Here is a 17855-nt window from a genome sequence, read left to right as displayed (position 1 = left end):
AACCTAGACCACTTCCAATGGTCGTATTGACTTGAAATTTGGCATGGAGGTAGGTCTTTATGTCAAGGTAAAGGGAAAAATCTGAAAATGGCCAAGTGTGAGTCGGTTTCAAAATAATGAAGGTGTTTTATACCCGGTGTAAATTTATACCCCTAAGGAACTAAAACGAACTAAATTTACCTATATTTATATAACATATCTTCGAATGGTACAAAGGTTTGTATTTAGTCAAAGTAAAGTAAAAATCTGAAAACGGCCAAGTGTGAATCACTTTCGAAAATAACGAATGTGTAACTTTGATCCACGAACATAATATATGATAACATGTCATGTCAGTCAGTTGGTAAATCTAGTCATAGTTAATCTAGTTCATTTCTTTGTAAGAAACATAGTGCATATTAAAAAATCTAAAAGATAGTATAAATGAGACATTTCTTTAACTAACTTCATCATAAGAAAAAAATAAAATAAACAACCTAACAAAAATAAATGAAATCCCACCCAAAACAAAAATGTGAAAGACTGCCAAGTTCGATAATATGGGAATGCTTCGCCTATAAAAGAAGTGAGATCTGAATAAGTACCAAGTTCCATACACATACCTCAGTTAAAAATAGTTACTTTTTAATGATGATTACTTGGCAAGTTTTAATAGAAAATTAAATACTTGATTCATTGCGTTAAGTAGGTTTATAACAAGGTGTATGAAAACTTGCCAAGTAACATCATTAAAAAGTAACTATTTTTAACTGAGGTATGTGTATGGAACTTGGTACTTATTCAGATCTCACTTCTTTTATAGGCGAAGCATTCCCATATTATCGAACTTGGCAGTCTTTCACATTTTTGTTTTGGGTGGGATACCTACTTACAGCTGCCAATTGTATGAAGGTACGATCCAATACACGAAAGATAGTTAAATTAATTAGCTTTAGATTCCATTACATAGTTATGTATACCTACACGTCGACCCAAAAAAAGCGTGTTAATAATTTAGTTCCATTTTGTTACTCCGTTTTTGCAGTCGGTATCATCATGTTCATCGTAGCAGCCATTGTGGCGTTTCCATGGCAACAAAGACTGTTTATTACCTCGGAAACGTTTAGTTTTGCTAGTATCGGGTTTAATTTTGCTAATACCTATAATATTGTTTTGGAGTGTTTAAAATAAATGTTTTTTACGTTAAAATATTTTGTGTCAAGTGTCCAACTATAAAATAAGAATTAAAATTGCAAAAGTCGGAAGAATCTTCCACTTACCAAATCATTGTGTTGTCGTGCTTTTGTTTTCATTTTGAAAAAAAAAACGCAATAAACAAAAACAAAAGATTTTTTTTAACTAAACCGTAATTAAACCAATACATTTAATCAATTGTTTTACAAATTCTAATATTTGTTCACGGGATGACGTGTCTACCTTTAATCACGGCCTGAAATAATGAAAGTTCTAAAGTGCATTGATTTGTTTGACCTGATTTCGTGATGCGTGTGACCCACAAGAAAGAGGTCAATATTGAATAGTTTTCAATCTAAAACAAAGGTTATTCTATTGCATTTTCAGCCTAATTATTCTTATAAAAATATGGTAAAGATGTTAGAGTAATAGAGAGAATAGATGGAAAATAAGTGCCTAGCTATTTGTGAGGTTAAATACCTTGTTTAAATCATGACTTATTTTTTTAAAACACGTGGCAAGGTTATTAAGAAATTGAGTAGAATATAATAAGCAGCTGTATTTCTCAAGTACCTATGTAAGTACCTAATTACCTACCTTTACATAAAGTTACTCCCTAGCCTTTTGCTAACTTAATTTCTACGGGCTCCGCGCCTTACGCATTGGGTCTCAGTTGTCTAGCCAGTAGCCACCCACAGTGTTCGGGGTGTACAGGTAATCTGAAAGTCTTTTCAGGGTCCCTGCAACCTATGGGTACTACTGCCATACTATCTACCGTTTAACACTACAATAGGGACCAGCTTTTTTGCTACAGGTCCCGCGTTTTTCTAATCTGGCAAAAATTGAGGCTTCAAGCTATGTATTGAGGTAGCTCCACAGTATAGAGGCCGTTAAGTTTTTTAGTAATTAGTTGTGTTATTTTATTATTTATAGCAGAAGATTTAACGCTAGAACAAGAATAAGAACCCCAAAATCTTCAAAATGGGTGAGAAACTTAGTAAGATTATATCGGCTGGAGGAGTGCAAGCTGGAGGTTCAGTGCTAGACAGGGTCATTTCCCAGCCTAGCAGCGAAGACCATACAGTGCTGTATAAACTCGCAGATTATAAAAAGGGTGAGTTATTCTTGTACCTAACTGTTGTTACCGTACATGTACATTGATGGCATCATGTCTCTATCTATATATTTCCTTCCATAGGTACCTACATCTCCAATATTTTCCGGCTTTCAAGCCATAGTATCATCTGGTTAGTGTATAATAAAATTACCCACTCCACATAAGCGGAGCGGACTGTCAGACTCTGACCATACCCCATCCATATCATCAGTGCCAGTCACAGCCACTTTTCCCAATAATGATCTTTCTCTCCTTTAATTTAACCTAGATCTGCCTGGTACCAGGTTACCCTTTAGCGTTTCCTTTTACCCCTTCAGTTACTTAACTAAGAATATTTCCAGGTGGACTTCTTCTGGAGACATACAACAAACATGGAATGCTGGCAGCAGAGAAATTAATCAGGGACGAGTTCGCAGCATATATGTATGCCGGCGGGAGAGGCAGGGTCATAAATCGAGCGGAATACTTGAGGTGGAAGTTCAGAGATCAGGAACAGGTAAGAACTTATTTATTACATGGTATTTAGGTAGTGTAGTGTAGTGTACTGTATTATCACCGATATCTGTCGTCTCGATGCCGCATAGACGCGGAGAGTGCACACTATATATACTCTATGGGCAGTTGGCGGGAAACCGTGAGAGTGTGTGGCACGGGAGTAAGACGTTATATGGGCAAGCGAGCCGATATCCTAATTATCGGATGGTAATTACAGAGATACGGATTGGGCGAACACTACAGGTAGTCTCCGCAAAAATAGATATATCATTCCACCTGCGGTGTGTGTATGAGGAAATTCCCCAGTTTAGGGGCTTTTGTGCAGCAATAGATGTTTTTAGGCTGTGACCACAATGATGAAATATTGTAAAGCATCGGGTTGGATTAGACCCCGAGAGCCGGTCACCGGATTATAATATTCAAAGTTCTATGTAAGTGTGAACAATACGGTGTCGCGATTTTCCTATTCAGTTTTGATGTAGAATGTAATGAATACTCAATGAGAGAGATAACTATGATGAATGCGATTAATATGTGCACGGTGCGATGACAGTGCAATAGCACTTATCGGGACTTTATCGCTTAGGACAATATCCGATGTTTCGATTTTAATAACGGAACAACACATATCTTTTTCAAAAGTTACGTCAAAAGTTATGATGATGAACTGAGAATCTGGGAAGGTTTAAAGATAGGTCTAAAGATTTAAGCAATAGTCTTCAGGAATATTTTCTTCATCAGGTGGTGTTACCAATAGAAGCGTCACTCTCTCCCCACGACCCCCTCGCTAAATGGGAAGACCATACCGCATGTTGGCAGATGTGCTACAGAGGCGCTCTCGGAGAGTCTCTGCTTCACGTGCTTATCATTTGCGATACCAAGGTAAGAAGGTATCCCACAGAACCATACATGTATTATATCGAGCTAATTGACTTGACATATGTTGAGAGAAAGACAAGGTTAATTGACTAAAAACACAAAAAAATTATAAAGCTAACATAGATAGACCTTAGCAAGTGATTAGCGGAGTCCACTCGTGACCAAAATTAGCCTATACCTACTATACTACGGCCAAAGAATATGCATTGCCATCCAGCGTGGCAATGCAGCCAGCCTTTTGGGCACGAACCCCTCTGACAGCAATGCGGATGAATTTTTTGATAAATAGTTTTAATTTTTCCCCTTTTTTATAATTTTTTTAGTTAGTAGTTAGGATTGGGTATGTTCCAAAAAGTACTCTAACAAGACTAAAGTTTTTTTCAGATCCACACAAGATTAGCAAGAACTCTAGTAAAATGCTTTCCGAAACTATCATTGGACGTTGTGGAAGGCGAGGAATATTTGGGTAAGATCTCTATTGTTTGAGATAACTCACATAAATGTTTGAGTCTTCCTCCTATTTCCTGAATATCCTGTTCGGTCGTTGCAGGGGCAAGTTCTCTTCACTTGGCAATAGCATACAGTAATAACGAATTGGTACAGGATCTAGTAGAAGCAGGAGCGGATGTCAACCAGAGAGCTATTGGTAAGATCAATATCTATTTCTTTAAGAAAAGAGAAGTTTACGATTTGCTTAGAGAGTTTGCAGTGCTCCCTAACTAAAGTGATACTTACCTACCTTAAAATCTTCAGTATTTCTTCACATACGGGACGACGTCTTATGGTCTTCAAAAATATAGTCTTTAAGATTGTCTCCTCCTGCCCATCTTTCATAAAATCTAAGGCAAACGGGTTGCGCCATGTCATAGCCGACGACTCGAGAGCAAAATCTCTTTATTTCTCACAGGTAGCTTTTTCCTTCCTCGGGACCAACAACGGGTACCTCCAGCGAGACAGACAAATTACGAAGGTCTAGCATACTTAGGGGAGTACCCCCTGGCCTGGGCAGCCTGCTGTGCCAACGAGGGCGTATACAACCTGCTTTGTGACTCCGGGGCTGATCCTGACAAACAGGACTCGTTTGGAAACATGATACTGCATATGGTCGTCGTTTGTGATAAATTGGTGAGTTCCTGTTGACTATGTAACTCTCTGTATCCCTAAGAAATAACTTTCTAACACATGTATCATAATTATCAGCAAAAATTCCATTTGCCAAAGATCAAAGATCCCAAATACATATTCCTGTTTACCTCATTTTGCTATATCTATATAGTTATCGGCACGAATCTTGAGCTCTGACCTACATCTGCGCAGAAGTGATTTATTAGCAAAGAACCAATCCCGAGTGACGGCTATGACGCGATGCACTGCGGGCCAATCACCGCTTTAGTCTGCTCTCGCGCCTCACTTCATACCACAAAAGGGACCCAATAAATTACTTCTGCGCAGATGTAGGTCAAAGCTCAAGATTCGTGCCGATAACTATACCTTTCCCCTTTTTTATTACCAAGGATATGTTTGGATACGCGCTCCGACACCCGAAGGTGCCAGCCAGCAACGGTCGCATGAACTTGGCTGGCTTCACGCCACTGACCCTGGCATGCCAGTTGGGTCGAGCATCGGTCTTCCGGGAGATGTTGGAACTATCCGCCAAGGAGTTCTGGCGGTACTCCAACATAACTTGCTCTGCTTACCCCCTTAACGCTCTCGATACATTGCTACCTGATGGAAGAACTAGTAAGTTGTCGAAAAATTATTTTATATCTATGTAAAAATGCATAAGTTTCTTTAGAGCTTTATATTTATTTGTAGATTGGAACTCGGCTCTATTCATAATTCTGAACGGAACGAAACAAGAACATCTGAACATGTTAGATGGTGGCATTATACAGAGGCTTTTAGAAGAAAAATGGAAGACATTTGCCAGGGTACGTGAAAAGTTACCATAGACCTCTTTGTACACAGAGAAAGAATCAAACTCAATCCAGAAACTTACTTATACATCATTTACAGAATAAATTCCTCAAACGCCTTCTAATCCTGATGCTGCATCTTCTCCTACTATCTCTCTCAGTCTACCTCCGTCACAGCAGCGCAGAGGCTGATGCTCACCCCGACTGGGGCTTGGAAGTGACTGACGCGAGGAGTGGGATCCGACTGGCCAGTGAACTGGGAACTCTAGCCAGTACTCTCTGCTATATTATACTGCAGCAAGGTGATGAGCTCAAGAATCAGGGCGTGGTGGCGTATTTTAAGCAGCTGGTGAGTCTTAAGTTAGTTACTGTAGGGTAAATAAGCATTTCCACGATGATATCTTTCAGTTATATTCAAATACCACTAGACATGTGTCGTTCTAATCAAGATAGTTAAGTTTTCAAGGGTGTAGTCTAAAATTTAATAAAAGTCTAAAGAGCCAGAAGACTTAAAAACGGTGTTTTTTAACTTGCATTGCTGTAACCAAAGCTTAGGGCAACACTTGATGATAAATAGCTCCTAAACTTCCTATGAAATATATGTATTATATTCTATATTTCCTTTTCTTTCATCTCAGATCCACGAGCCGGCAAAATTCATCTTCTTGATGTCAAACCTGCTACTTCTAGCGTGTATACCAGCAAGACTGATGAGGCAGCCCATGCTAGAGGAAGCTTTGCTCATCTTCCTACTGCCTGGCTGTTGGTTCCTGCTTATGTTTTTCGCTGGGTGAGTAAAACTGAATGAAGTATAGTTATCGGTACGAATCTTGAGCGCTGACCTTCATCTGCGCAGAAGTGATTTACTAGCAAAGAACCAATCCCGAGTGACAGCTATGACGTGATGCGCTGCAGGCCAATCACCGCTTTAGCCCGCCCCCGCTCCTCACTTCATACCACAAAATGGACCCAATAAATTACTTCTGTGCAGGTGAAGGTCAGCGCTCAAGATTCGTGCCGATGATAATATTCCCTGACGGAACCCGAACTGGCCACTTTTGGTTATTCTCCATGAAATTTCACAAAGGAGGGTCGTAGGACTTTTGAGAAAATAATCGTCATATTAATTTGTCACAGTGCCGTAAAGCTGACTGGACCATTCGTGACGATGATATACAGCATGATCACAGGAGACATGTTTACTTTCGGCATCATCTACTCCATTGTGCTGTTTGGATTCTCACAGTCCTTCTACTTTCTATACAAAGGTACCTACTTATATCTCTATGTTTGTATGACCTTTATAGTCAGGAGAAATAGTAAAAGCAAGGTATTCGAAAATGTACTGGACATGGTCATTTGCAGGTTTCCCTAACGTGCAGTCTACACTGTTCTCAAGCTACCCAAGCACGTGGATGGCACTGTTCCAAATAACTCTAGGAGATTATAGTGTGAGTATAATACTCGTCATACTGTTTCACGTTCTTGAATTCACATTAAACTGTCGACAATTTTTTTCGTAACCTATCCGTATATTGACAATTAACGTTCGGGCTCACGGCTTTGTTCAAACCAGACTGACTGTCAGCCGCCGAATGTGAGCAGGCTCACTTAGTCAATGTCAGCTTTTACGCATAGCATAATATGGTATCGTCGGTTAGATATGAACGAAAAAGTGTGTGAAAATACAAATAAACTGAGTACATTCGCTCACTTTCAGCGGCTGACAGTCACTTTGGTTTGAAAACAGCCTAAATATTTTTCATTTTATAACAATTAAACTTACCCATTGTTGTACAGTACACAGACCTCAGTATGACGACGTACCCGAATCTATCAAAGACAGTGTTCGCAGTATTCATGGTGTTCGTGCCCATTCTACTGCTAAACATGTTGATAGCCATGATGGGGAACACCTATGCCCATGTCATTGAGCAGTCCGAGAAGGAATGGGTTAAACAGGTAACGATAGAAATGACTTTTGTCTACTCATAGTTATCTTAGTTTAAGAAGTTATTTTTATAACTCCTTATATACCATGTTGGTGTTCTTATATCCCATATAAAAAGTTACTGGGTCATTATTTTGTTGTAATGGCCAGATAGGCAGTTCCCTATTTTCAGGGTACATACATCATCATCATCCGAGCCTTTACCCAACTATGTTTGTTTCGGCTTCCAGTCTAACCGGATGCGGCTGAGTACCAGTGTTTTACAGGGAGCGACTACCTATCTGACCTCCTCAACCCAGTTACCCAAGCAAAACAGTACTCCTTGGTTAGACTAGATTGTTAGGCTACACACTAACTTACGAAAATACATTCACGATATTCGAGTTAAATTTACTCACCAGCTCATTTAACATTTTCAGTGGGCAAAAATAGTGGTATCTCTAGAACGTTCGGTGGCCCAAGAGGATGCTCACAAGTATCTACAGGAGTACTCGATAGGCTTGGGCCCGTCTGATGACCCTCGGTATGAGGTGAGGGCAGTCATGGTCATCAAGAGCGCAGCCAAGACTAGAGCCAAGCAGAGGAAGGGTGCTTTGACTAATTGGAAGGTGAGGACTTTTATGACCCTAGATTCTTCAAACCACAACAGCAAATATATAATGGGCCAACCAAAATATAAAAAATGCCAGAAAGATTTAGGGGAAATAAACAATTAAACAACCATCAGGCAAATTGCCAATTTGGGATTGGGTTTAAGACTAAGAGTAGTCTTAGTCTTCTCAAGTCTTTTTATTATTGACTTAAGATTGAAGTGTAGATTTTAAAGATATCCGATAAAGGTACATATGTATATCTTATATAAGTATGTGGCATTGCATTGTCGATTACATAAACTGACGCTAAAAAATACAAAGTTTTGTATAACAGCGCGTCGGAAAAGTGACGATAGCGGAGTTGCGTCGACGCGGCATCAGCGGCGAAGAATTACGAAGACTTATGTGGGGCAGGGTGTCTATATCCACACCTACTAAGGCACCATTAGGGTAAGTTTGAAAACACTAACGAAACTAAAAGAACAAGTTATTGGCAAGACCCTAAGCGAAATTTAAGGTCAACGACCTTCATATTTTATCTGAGTACTCCTGTGTCTGGTTAATTTACTCATCTGTCTGGTAATGTACTCACCTGTCTGGTCCCAGCCGCCGAGCCGCCGCGGCGCCCCCTCCGGACTGCGTGACGTCATCAACCGGCGCCTTGGTACCTCACGCTGGGGGCGAGGGCATCGGAGTGGCTCCAGCACTCTCTTCGGCTCTCAACGTCATGGCCTTTACACAGGAAATGAACTTGGGCACTGGAACCATTGGTATGTAAAGAAGATTCAACAAGTTAGATGTCTAATACGTTAATGGTCTACTGAATTGAAGATCATTTTCTCTGTATCATCTAAGTATATCTTTCTCTATACCTTTCACTAAGTGGGTCTTCTTATTTCAGGTTCAGAACATAAGCAACCGACTCCAGATTTGTTGGTCAACGGAAAGACAGGACAAATGCCGCTTGTTTCAACCCCTAACCAACTTAGTGTCCCTTCAGTATTTCCTCAGAACAAATCTAGTTTAGAAATAGGTCATACTGCCACCACAGTTGGTGGTACAATCCCAGCTCCTATAACGAGTACTGCCCAAATACCGGTATCAGGAACTCAGGTTTCATATGGTTTTATGCCCCAACAGGGTCCAATGCCCCAAGGTCAAATGCCAATGCAAGTTGGCCAAATGCCATACTCCAGTCAAATTCCATTAGCTGGTGCCCAAATGCCTCTACCGGGAGGTCAGATGCCTTACACAGGTACGCAAATGCCACTGCCAGGTGCCCAAATGCCACTCCCAGGAGCTCAAATGCCACTCCCAGGGGCGCAAATGCCACTCCCAGGGGCGCAAATGCCACTTCCAGGTGCCCAAATGCCACTCCCAGCAGCTCAAATGCCACTTCCAGGGGCACGAATGCCACTTCCAGGCGCCCAAATGCAATTACCGACTCCCCAAATACAAGTAACAGGTTCTCAAATGCTGCCAGGAGTTCAAATGCCGATAATGAGCGGACAAATGCAAGTTCCTGCGGGAATGCAACCGGGTGTGCAAATGTATGGTCCCATGCCGTATGGGCAGCCAGGACTTATGTATCCGATACAAGGACAAATGTATGGTCCGGGGATGCAACAAATGATTGAAATACAAATTCAGAAGCCGGGTAAGTTCCTTCATTTTTCCTCTTCTCTCAACTTCTTCTTTTTGAGTTCTGTAATCTTAATCCTTCTTCTTTAGTATCTGATGAGGTATTCCGTGACTATCTGTTCGAGCTGATCATCTTGGCGGAGGAGCCGACACCGGATGACGCGGAGCTCAAGGCTCTCGCTGAGAAGGCCGCTGACCTAGATCATGTGCCCGAAATCGATATCAATGTTTCTGTAAGTTTTATCTGGTCAATCATTGTTGCTAGAAAAGTCACCATAAAAAAGACTAAATAATTTATGCATAAGGAGAACGTCTTTATAGACCGGAAGAGAAACCCTAAAATAATTACGACACATAATCTGCAAACTGTTACTTTAATGTCCGAAGACAAGACAAAAATTATACACAAATATAACACATTCTAACACTTGGAACTAAAACTCCGTCGTTATAATCTCTGAATTTGGATCTCTTGTAAGTGACTTTCTCATTACCAGACGGCAGCGCGGTCGGCGCGAAAAGTGGTGGCAGGCGCGGTGTCAGGATTGTTTGGAGTAGCGGCACCCGCTCAGACCGACACTGGCTGGAAACGCGAGAGGAACGAGAATAGTGACAGCGATCCTATATCAGGTACACAGTAGATCCTAGTACGCTCCACTTTATTTGACTTAAGGCCCCTTGATCCCTTGACCTTGTAGGGGGCCCCTACTTGTACCGACTCCCGTCGGTGTGGTTGGACAATTGCGTACTATGCATACCCTTTTTTGCCAACGGAAAGTCTTCAATAAGGGGAAGATTAATTTGCTTCTTAGTCGATGGTACCTTATAAAGCCACGAAGCAAACTGACGTGATCGATAGACATGACTTAAATACGTTCCTACTGTGTCGTGACGTCACTTTTTAGTTTCACGGTAGTATAGTTTGTATGGGCAGACGTTTTGTTTTTCTCTCTATTTAAGGGAAACATAATTTCTTGGTTTACCATTTTACGACTGTCGTACTACTTCAGCATCTTACATGATTTTGACTCCACAGAATCAGTTCTATTGGGACGAGCGTCGCGAGCTCGCCGGGCCCGGTCGGCGTCCCGTCGGGCAGCCCCGCCGCCGCCTCATTTATATGTCCCAGCCAGGTATCACTACTAAATCATTAGATAGCTTCTTACAAGTACATATTGCACTGCAAACTATTCCTGATGTGTCCGTCTGTTCTCAAAAAAATCTGAATGAATTCTTCAGAGGTTTTTTTACCAACAGATAACGAGTTAGGTAGGTAAATACAATATCCACGAATTTTAGGTTTGTGTTAAGATAACTTCAGTATTTTAACACTCCAGTCATCTATACCTACTAATATTATTAAGCTGAAGTGAAGAGTTTGTTTCTTTTTTTGAACACGTTAATCTCAGGAAGTACTGGTCCGATTTGAAAAATCATTTCAGTGTTAGATAGGTAGCCCGTTTATCGATGAAGGCTATAGGCTACTTTTTTATCCGGGTGCGTGCAGATGTTCCCACGGGATGCGAGTGAAACCGCTGGCTTAAGCTACCTTTTGGGAACTCAAGGGTCCCCTTTGTTCGTCACAGGGAGTTTCGAATGAGTCATTAATAAGTGTAACAATGTATTTGACGGGTCGTCATCGATACATATAATAATATTATCACTATATGAGCTATTAATGCTACGGAGGAATAATGTTCACTCGAAGCCTTTATAATGACGTAGTTTAGTGTAAAGTAATTATTCGTGTCCCTTGGAAAAAAGATGTGTTCCATAGACAAACCTATATATGAAACATAATAAAACTAGGGTTGCCAGCGCAGTGGCGTTCGGAAACGCCACAACCTCGTACCTCGTGAAAATATTTGTAACTAGCTTCTGCCCGCGACTTCGTACGCGGATCCTGTCCCTTATGCCAGCGACTACGGGGTCAGCAAAATCAAAGATCTGAATAGTCGCAATAGACGTGACCATAGGGATAAAAGTAGGTAGTGATTCTAATTAGTCTGCATTTAAGTTGTGTGTGGCAAAAATATTACACGTACTATTACGTAAAAAACATTAAATAGATGACAAAGTCGTGGTGACTTAGTGGAAGTCGTGGTGGTTTAGTGGGTAGAGAACCAATCTCTCAAGTATGAGCGTGCGTGTTTGATTCCAGGTCTGGCAAGTACCTGCCAATGCAACTTTTCTAAGTTCGTATGTTCTTTCTACGCATATTTTGGATACCATATTGACCGTTATTTGGAGGGGATGTTAAACTGTAGGTTCCGACTGTCATTGAACATTCTTGGCAGTCGTTATGGGTAGTCAGAAGCCAGTAAGTCTTACCAAGGGGTGTTGGGTTGAGCGGGTAACCGGTTTGTGGAGGTCAGATAGGCAGTCGCTCCTTATAAAACACTGGTACTCAGTTGCATCGTGACTGGAAGTCGACCCTAACATAATTGGGACAAAGGCTCTTGAGATAATAACCACAATAATAATGAGATATAGGCACCGTAGGACATCTGAGGCGTCGTCCTAATTGGCAGCGATCGCGCGATGGCGCGATGCGTTTTTCATCTCACGATCTCACTTGCGAGGTTCCGAGGTTCAAATAGGACACTCTGATGAAATCTGTATGTTTGAACTCATCGAACGACGAGAACGCATCGTGTCATAGCACAATCGCTGTCAATTAGGACGACGTCTTAGATGAAAAACGCATCGCGCCATCGTGCGATCGCTGCCAATTAGGACGACGCCTGAGGCTGATGACGCTGAGTAGCGACCCCGCGGGGCTATATACACTGAGTTCTCGAGGGAGTGTATACTGTCCCCCATCTCCGGCCGGTCGGAGTGAACCATGACGGGGTAGGTCTCATGCCTCTGGCTTGGCTTGGCCGTCCAGAGTGGAGTCGCTAGAGCAGGATTATTAGCCCTGCTCGGAGGGTAGGTGCCTCATGGTAAGCACAGGGAGCTCGTAATCTGCGTTTAAAGTCCGCCGAGGTATTCTCACCCTTCAGCCGCTCATGTCCCTGTTGCCCTCTTGTTGCTATTCAGTGACTGATTCCCGGGGGCCGTCTTTACATGTACCTAATACATTGTCATCCACTAACATCCCATCACAATAGCCCAAGTAGTTTTCGTCCATAGTTAGCAATAGTTTAGCACATAACCGGGGATTGTCGGGGGTAGAGAGTGCTTATCAGATTGAACCACTTTTGCTAAAACGTCATATCTTCATGCTTCATATAGTCTAGCAGGGCTCCTGGAGTTCCACATCAGGTATTTTACATCTTCAATTTTTATAAGTCAACAGAGATGCTTATCAGATTGAACAACTTTTGCTAAAACGTCATACCTCTATATGCTATAGTCTAGCTGGGCCCCTGGAGTTCCACATCTTCAATTTGTATAAGTCAATAGAAAGTGCTTATCAAATTGCACAACTTTTGCTAGAACGTCATACCTGTATATGGTACAGAGAAGCTGGGCTGTTGGGGTTCCACATCAGGTGTTCCAGATCTTAAAATTTATTATCTCAGCTGAAAATGCTCATCAAATGAAACAATTTTTGCCACGGCACCATATTTGTATCTCTTATAGTTTTATTGGTCTGTTGGAGTTCTGCATCAGGTCTTCAAGTTTTGAAGATAAATTATAGCCTATATGTTGACCAGGCTTAATACTGATACAACAAAGAAAAAAAAAATTGAAATCCGTCCAGTAGTTCCTAAGATTAGCGTGTACAAACAAACAGACATACAGACAGAATTTTTTTTTTGATTTGTGCTCCATTACTGATTCTAAACCCCACCCAATTATTATTTTTTTAATATATTCAATGTACAGACAGTTTTTTTTACAGATTTATTATATGTAGGTATATAGATGTGTAGAAAACTTCATACAGCTCTAATTTCAGGTCTATGTACTTGGTGGCATCAGAAAGCAGTGCAGTGGAAAGCGATGTAGACCATCAGAGTTCCGGCAATAATTCGTGAGTACATTTAATTAAAATATTCACTTACTACATGAATATCTTTTATTATACCTACTAAACTTCTCCATCAGAGCGCTGGGCGACAAGGCTCGCATTAGAGCCGCGCGACCTCTTTGCATCCTGTCTGCTACTGGGGCACCTGGGCCTGAACATGTGCAGCATTCAATGCTAGTTGTTGGTAAGTTGTTCATATAAAACCATTGTATTTCTATACCTAATCATAAGGTGTCCATTTCGACCGCGCGGCCACCTCATAATTTTTGATGAAACTTTGCCAGGAATTAGTAGTAATTTGTTACTTTTCACTCCTCTTTTCCTGAATTTGTTACAAAAAAAACCAAGCCGCTATGACAAAGAACAGTTGGCCGCTAGAACCGCCACTTGCCGTAGTCATCGCCCGTGATTACTCAGAAACTATACAATGCAGATAGACGAATGATACATCAAAAGAAAGGTCTTAATTTGTTAAATTTGTTACAAAAATAAAAAAGGTCAAAACGTAGATATACAAAAAGTTATGCAATGTTAAGTTTTCAGGTTATGAGTAGGTAAGTATATCACCGTAGGCACCAAATTAATAGAGGCTAATGTGTATAGAAAATTAGTCTTTAATTTGTTACAGCGAAAAAGACAAAAATACTAGAAAGCAGGTTCAATAATATGTTAGAGTCGATTTTAGTTGGCCGCGCGGACGGCAATATGCCTAAAATACAATTTCGTTTTTCTCGTTATTAAAAGTAGGTTTTAGCTTAATTAAAGTACTAGTCGATGGGTAACGTAACCTAGTTTGAATAAATAAAGCGAATTTAACTGCAGCATTCGTATTTTAGGAGATATTTACAAAAACACAGTGGTATGAAACTGTATGAGAGTAGGGTGTCCATGCATTTTCACATATTCGAAATTTTCGTTATTCACGTCTTATTTTTTTAGGGAGAGTGCATACTTTATAAAAATCAAAGTCACAAATAGATTAAAATTTCTTTATTTACAATCAACACAAAGGCAAACAAATCAATTGTTTGCCTTTGTGTTAACACAATGTGTCAAAAATGTGACACAGAGTTGAAAGGTGAACTTAAGCTAGGCGAGATCATAACATTTGATTTAAGCTGAGCTGCAGACTCAGTTTTACTCACTGAATTGCCGATTACTCTTAGCATTAAGGATAATTATTATTTCTTAGTTGGTACTATAGAATTTATACCAGGCACAAAAATAGGCCACTATAAATGTCATTTTTTAAATAACAATAAATATTTTTGTTACGACGACAATTCTTTTAAAATTGAAATAAGTACCTCTAAGAAAATATGTCTACATTCTGTGTCACATATTTTCGTGTCTAACTGACACGAAAATATGTGACACAGAATTTATAAATATTATGTTAGTTTATGAAGATTTTATATTTATCTGGTTGTCTTTTATTACTTGATTTGTTTGCCTTTGTGTTGATTGTAAATAAAGAAATTTTAATCTATTTGTGACTTTGATTTTTATAAAGTATGCACTCTCCCTAAAAAAATAAGACGTGAATAACGAAAATTTCGAATATGTGAAAATGCATGGACACCCTACTCTCATACAGTTTCATACCACTGTGTTTTTGTAAATATCTCCTAAAATACGAATGCTGCAGTTAAATTCGCTTTATTTATTCAAACTAGGTTACGTTACCCATCGACTAGTACTTTAATTAAGCTAAAACCTACTTTTAATAACGAGAAAAACGAAATTGTATTTTAGGCATATTGCCGTCCGCGCGGCCAACTAAAATCGACTCTAACATATTATTGAACCTGCTTTCTAGTATTTTTTTGTCTTTTTTCGCTGTAACAAATTAAAGACTAATTTTCTATACACATTAGCCTCTGTTAATTTGGTGCCTACGGTGATATACTTACCTACTCATAACCTGAAAACTTAACATTGCATAACTTTTTGTATATCTACGTTTTGACCTTTTTTATTTTTGTAACAAATTTAACAAATTAAGACCTTTCTTTTGATGTATCATTCGTCTATCTGCATTGTATAGTTTCTGAGTAATCACGGGCGATGACTACGGCAAGTGGCGGTTCTAGCGGCCAACTGTTCTTTGTCATAGCGGCTTGGTTTTTTTTGTAACAAATTCAGGAAAAGAGGAGTGAAAAGTAACAAATTACTACTAATTCCTGGCAAAGTTTCATCAAAAATTATGAGGTGGCCGCGCGGTCGAAATGGACACATCATAAGACGCACATCCCTAAAATCTGATTTTATTCAAACAGGGACCGGTAATGGGGCTGACGTCGAAAGTGCTGCGCCAATTCCGGTGGCAAACAAAAACGTAAAAACTCGGAGACCGAAAACTGCACGTCCCAGGCGAAACAGGCAAGTCTTTTGATCAATAATAGCAGCAAGCTAGGTTACATATCTAATTACTAGTTCCCACGGTTTTACCCACTACAAAATATAGCTTAGGTATATTACTCGGGGATAGTCTAGCTAGAGTCTAGGCTAACAGTGATTTAATTTTTTCAAATCGGTTCTAAAGTTTTTTTGCGTGTTACCAAAGAATCGTTCTTTGCAGGGTATCTCCTTCTCCGGTCATCGAGGCAGGCAGTCCTCTGCAGCCTTGGGCAACCGCGCCGCTGTCCCGACTCTCTCAGCTAATAAGGACATCTAGTGCATCCACGGCATCGCTCAACTCCCATACGTCAGACGATGACTCTAACAGCCAAACACGACGGAGATACTAACGTGTTACGAATACAGAAAGGTTTGCCTTCACTGCCATCTTCAAGATTTTTAGCATTTCTACGTTAGTTTATGTGTAGTATTACTTCAGAGATAAATTATTCATCATAATGTACCTACCTAGTTGTTAAGGTACCTAGTCATCAGAGCTAGAATACGTGTGTTTATAACTCATATTATTATAAGTTCAATTAAACTTAATGTAATGTGTTTTGTGTGTGTGTAGATGGAAATGACCGTTAGCTTTAATTTAACAGTGATAGCAAGAAAAAATATATTTATTGACTAGATGTAATCAGTATTTACTTCGTGAAGACAAGGCAGGACTTATCGTGTAACTATGTTTTCTCATATCTGTGATAAAATAAAACAAAACATAGTTTTAATATAATTTATTATATCGCCCCTAACTCGTTGCTGTGAAAACCAATACGCAATCAAATTCAAAATATGTAAAAATGCACTTAACATGAAAATAAAATAATGTGGAATAGATATGTTAATGTTATTTCAAATTACGATGACTACGAAACTAAAATGCGAAATGAAATAGTTGAACACAAATAACAAAACATAAACATTATATAAATTATCATCGATTACGATTATGACTAGACATTAGGATTGTCTATAACATAAAGCTGTGAACGCACTTAACTCGACTAGTGAGATTGTTCGTAAAAGTCTTTGGAATTATTGTGGTCGCTTTGTAAGTGCGTCCAGGCGCTTCCCATAGCTATCTGCACACCATAGCCCGCTATTAAATGTGCAGAGATGATTTTGTTAATTTTTAACAGTTCGTCATTACATATTTGAATGGAATAATGTAAAAACCCCTGTGTTAAGATGTACGCATACCAAATTCTTGACCCATAATTTTGACGAGTTATTATGGAACCCAAAGTGACCCTATGCCAATTAGTTTGCTGTCTTATCCTTCCTAAGAAAATGCGGTTTCAGTTTTCTTTCAATAAAAAGTACAGGCAGTAGTATCAGCAAGGCATTATTTTTGAATCATTTCAGTAAAAATAACATGATATTTGCGAATAACCAGTTAGAAAATCACAGTTCAATTCATCGTTTCATTTATAGTAAGACTTACCAAGACAATCTCAGAAATACCACCTTTATGTCAGCATTCGTGCTCGTTCCGCCATAATCCAACATTATTGTATCATTTTTGTGTCTTTTTCAATGATAATAAGGAGTGGCAGTACTTCTCCCACCTTTAACAGATCGACAACAATGAGGACAGTGATGCAATCACACGATGAGATGCAAATATAGCATACACACAAGATAATTATCAAAATCAACATAGCAAGTACACAATCATGTAAAAAATACATTCATAAGATAAGGG

At 39.7% G+C, this 17855-nt stretch overlaps 1 protein-coding gene across 1 annotated transcript; it reads left to right on the top strand.

The window, feature by feature from the left end:
• Positions 1 to 1019: 1019 nt before the first annotated feature.
• Positions 1020 to 16987, top strand: Iav (inactive). Its single transcript, XM_064041636.1, has 25 exons — positions 1020 to 1750; positions 2107 to 2287; positions 2632 to 2786; positions 3527 to 3667; positions 4049 to 4130; positions 4215 to 4310; positions 4572 to 4789; positions 5179 to 5404; positions 5480 to 5595; positions 5681 to 5929; positions 6219 to 6370; positions 6718 to 6848; positions 6946 to 7031; positions 7381 to 7542; positions 7951 to 8139; positions 8459 to 8574; positions 8731 to 8894; positions 9026 to 9781; positions 9856 to 9998; positions 10263 to 10395; positions 10802 to 10898; positions 13673 to 13747; positions 13822 to 13928; positions 16024 to 16126; positions 16326 to 16987. The coding sequence occupies exons 2-25, from the start codon at positions 2155 to 2157 to the stop codon at positions 16492 to 16494; spliced, it is 3999 nt and encodes a 1332-aa protein (XP_063897706.1). The 5' UTR covers positions 1020 to 1750; positions 2107 to 2154; the 3' UTR covers positions 16495 to 16987.
• Positions 16988 to 17855: the final 868 nt, after the last annotated feature.

The sequence above is a fragment of the Helicoverpa armigera genome, chromosome 25 (genome assembly GCF_030705265.1).
Source record: "Helicoverpa armigera isolate CAAS_96S chromosome 25, ASM3070526v1, whole genome shotgun sequence".
Taxonomy (NCBI): domain Eukaryota; kingdom Metazoa; phylum Arthropoda; class Insecta; order Lepidoptera; family Noctuidae; genus Helicoverpa; species Helicoverpa armigera.
Note: the sequence above shows the minus strand (reverse complement) of the source record. Positions and strands in the feature narration are given on the sequence as shown.

Bases quoted from the DNA above. Each gene is read 5' to 3' on its own strand.
- Iav (XM_064041636.1), top strand. From the start codon at position 2,155: ATGGGTGAGAAACTTAGTAAGATTATATCGGCTGGAGGAGTGCAAGCT. The intron at 5,596-5,680 runs GTACGTGAAAAG...CATCATTTACAG, and splicing joins AATGGAAGACATTTGCCAGG to AATAAATTCCTCAAACGCCT. The intron at 9,999-10,262 runs GTAAGTTTTATC...TCTCATTACCAG, and splicing joins AAATCGATATCAATGTTTCT to ACGGCAGCGCGGTCGGCGCG.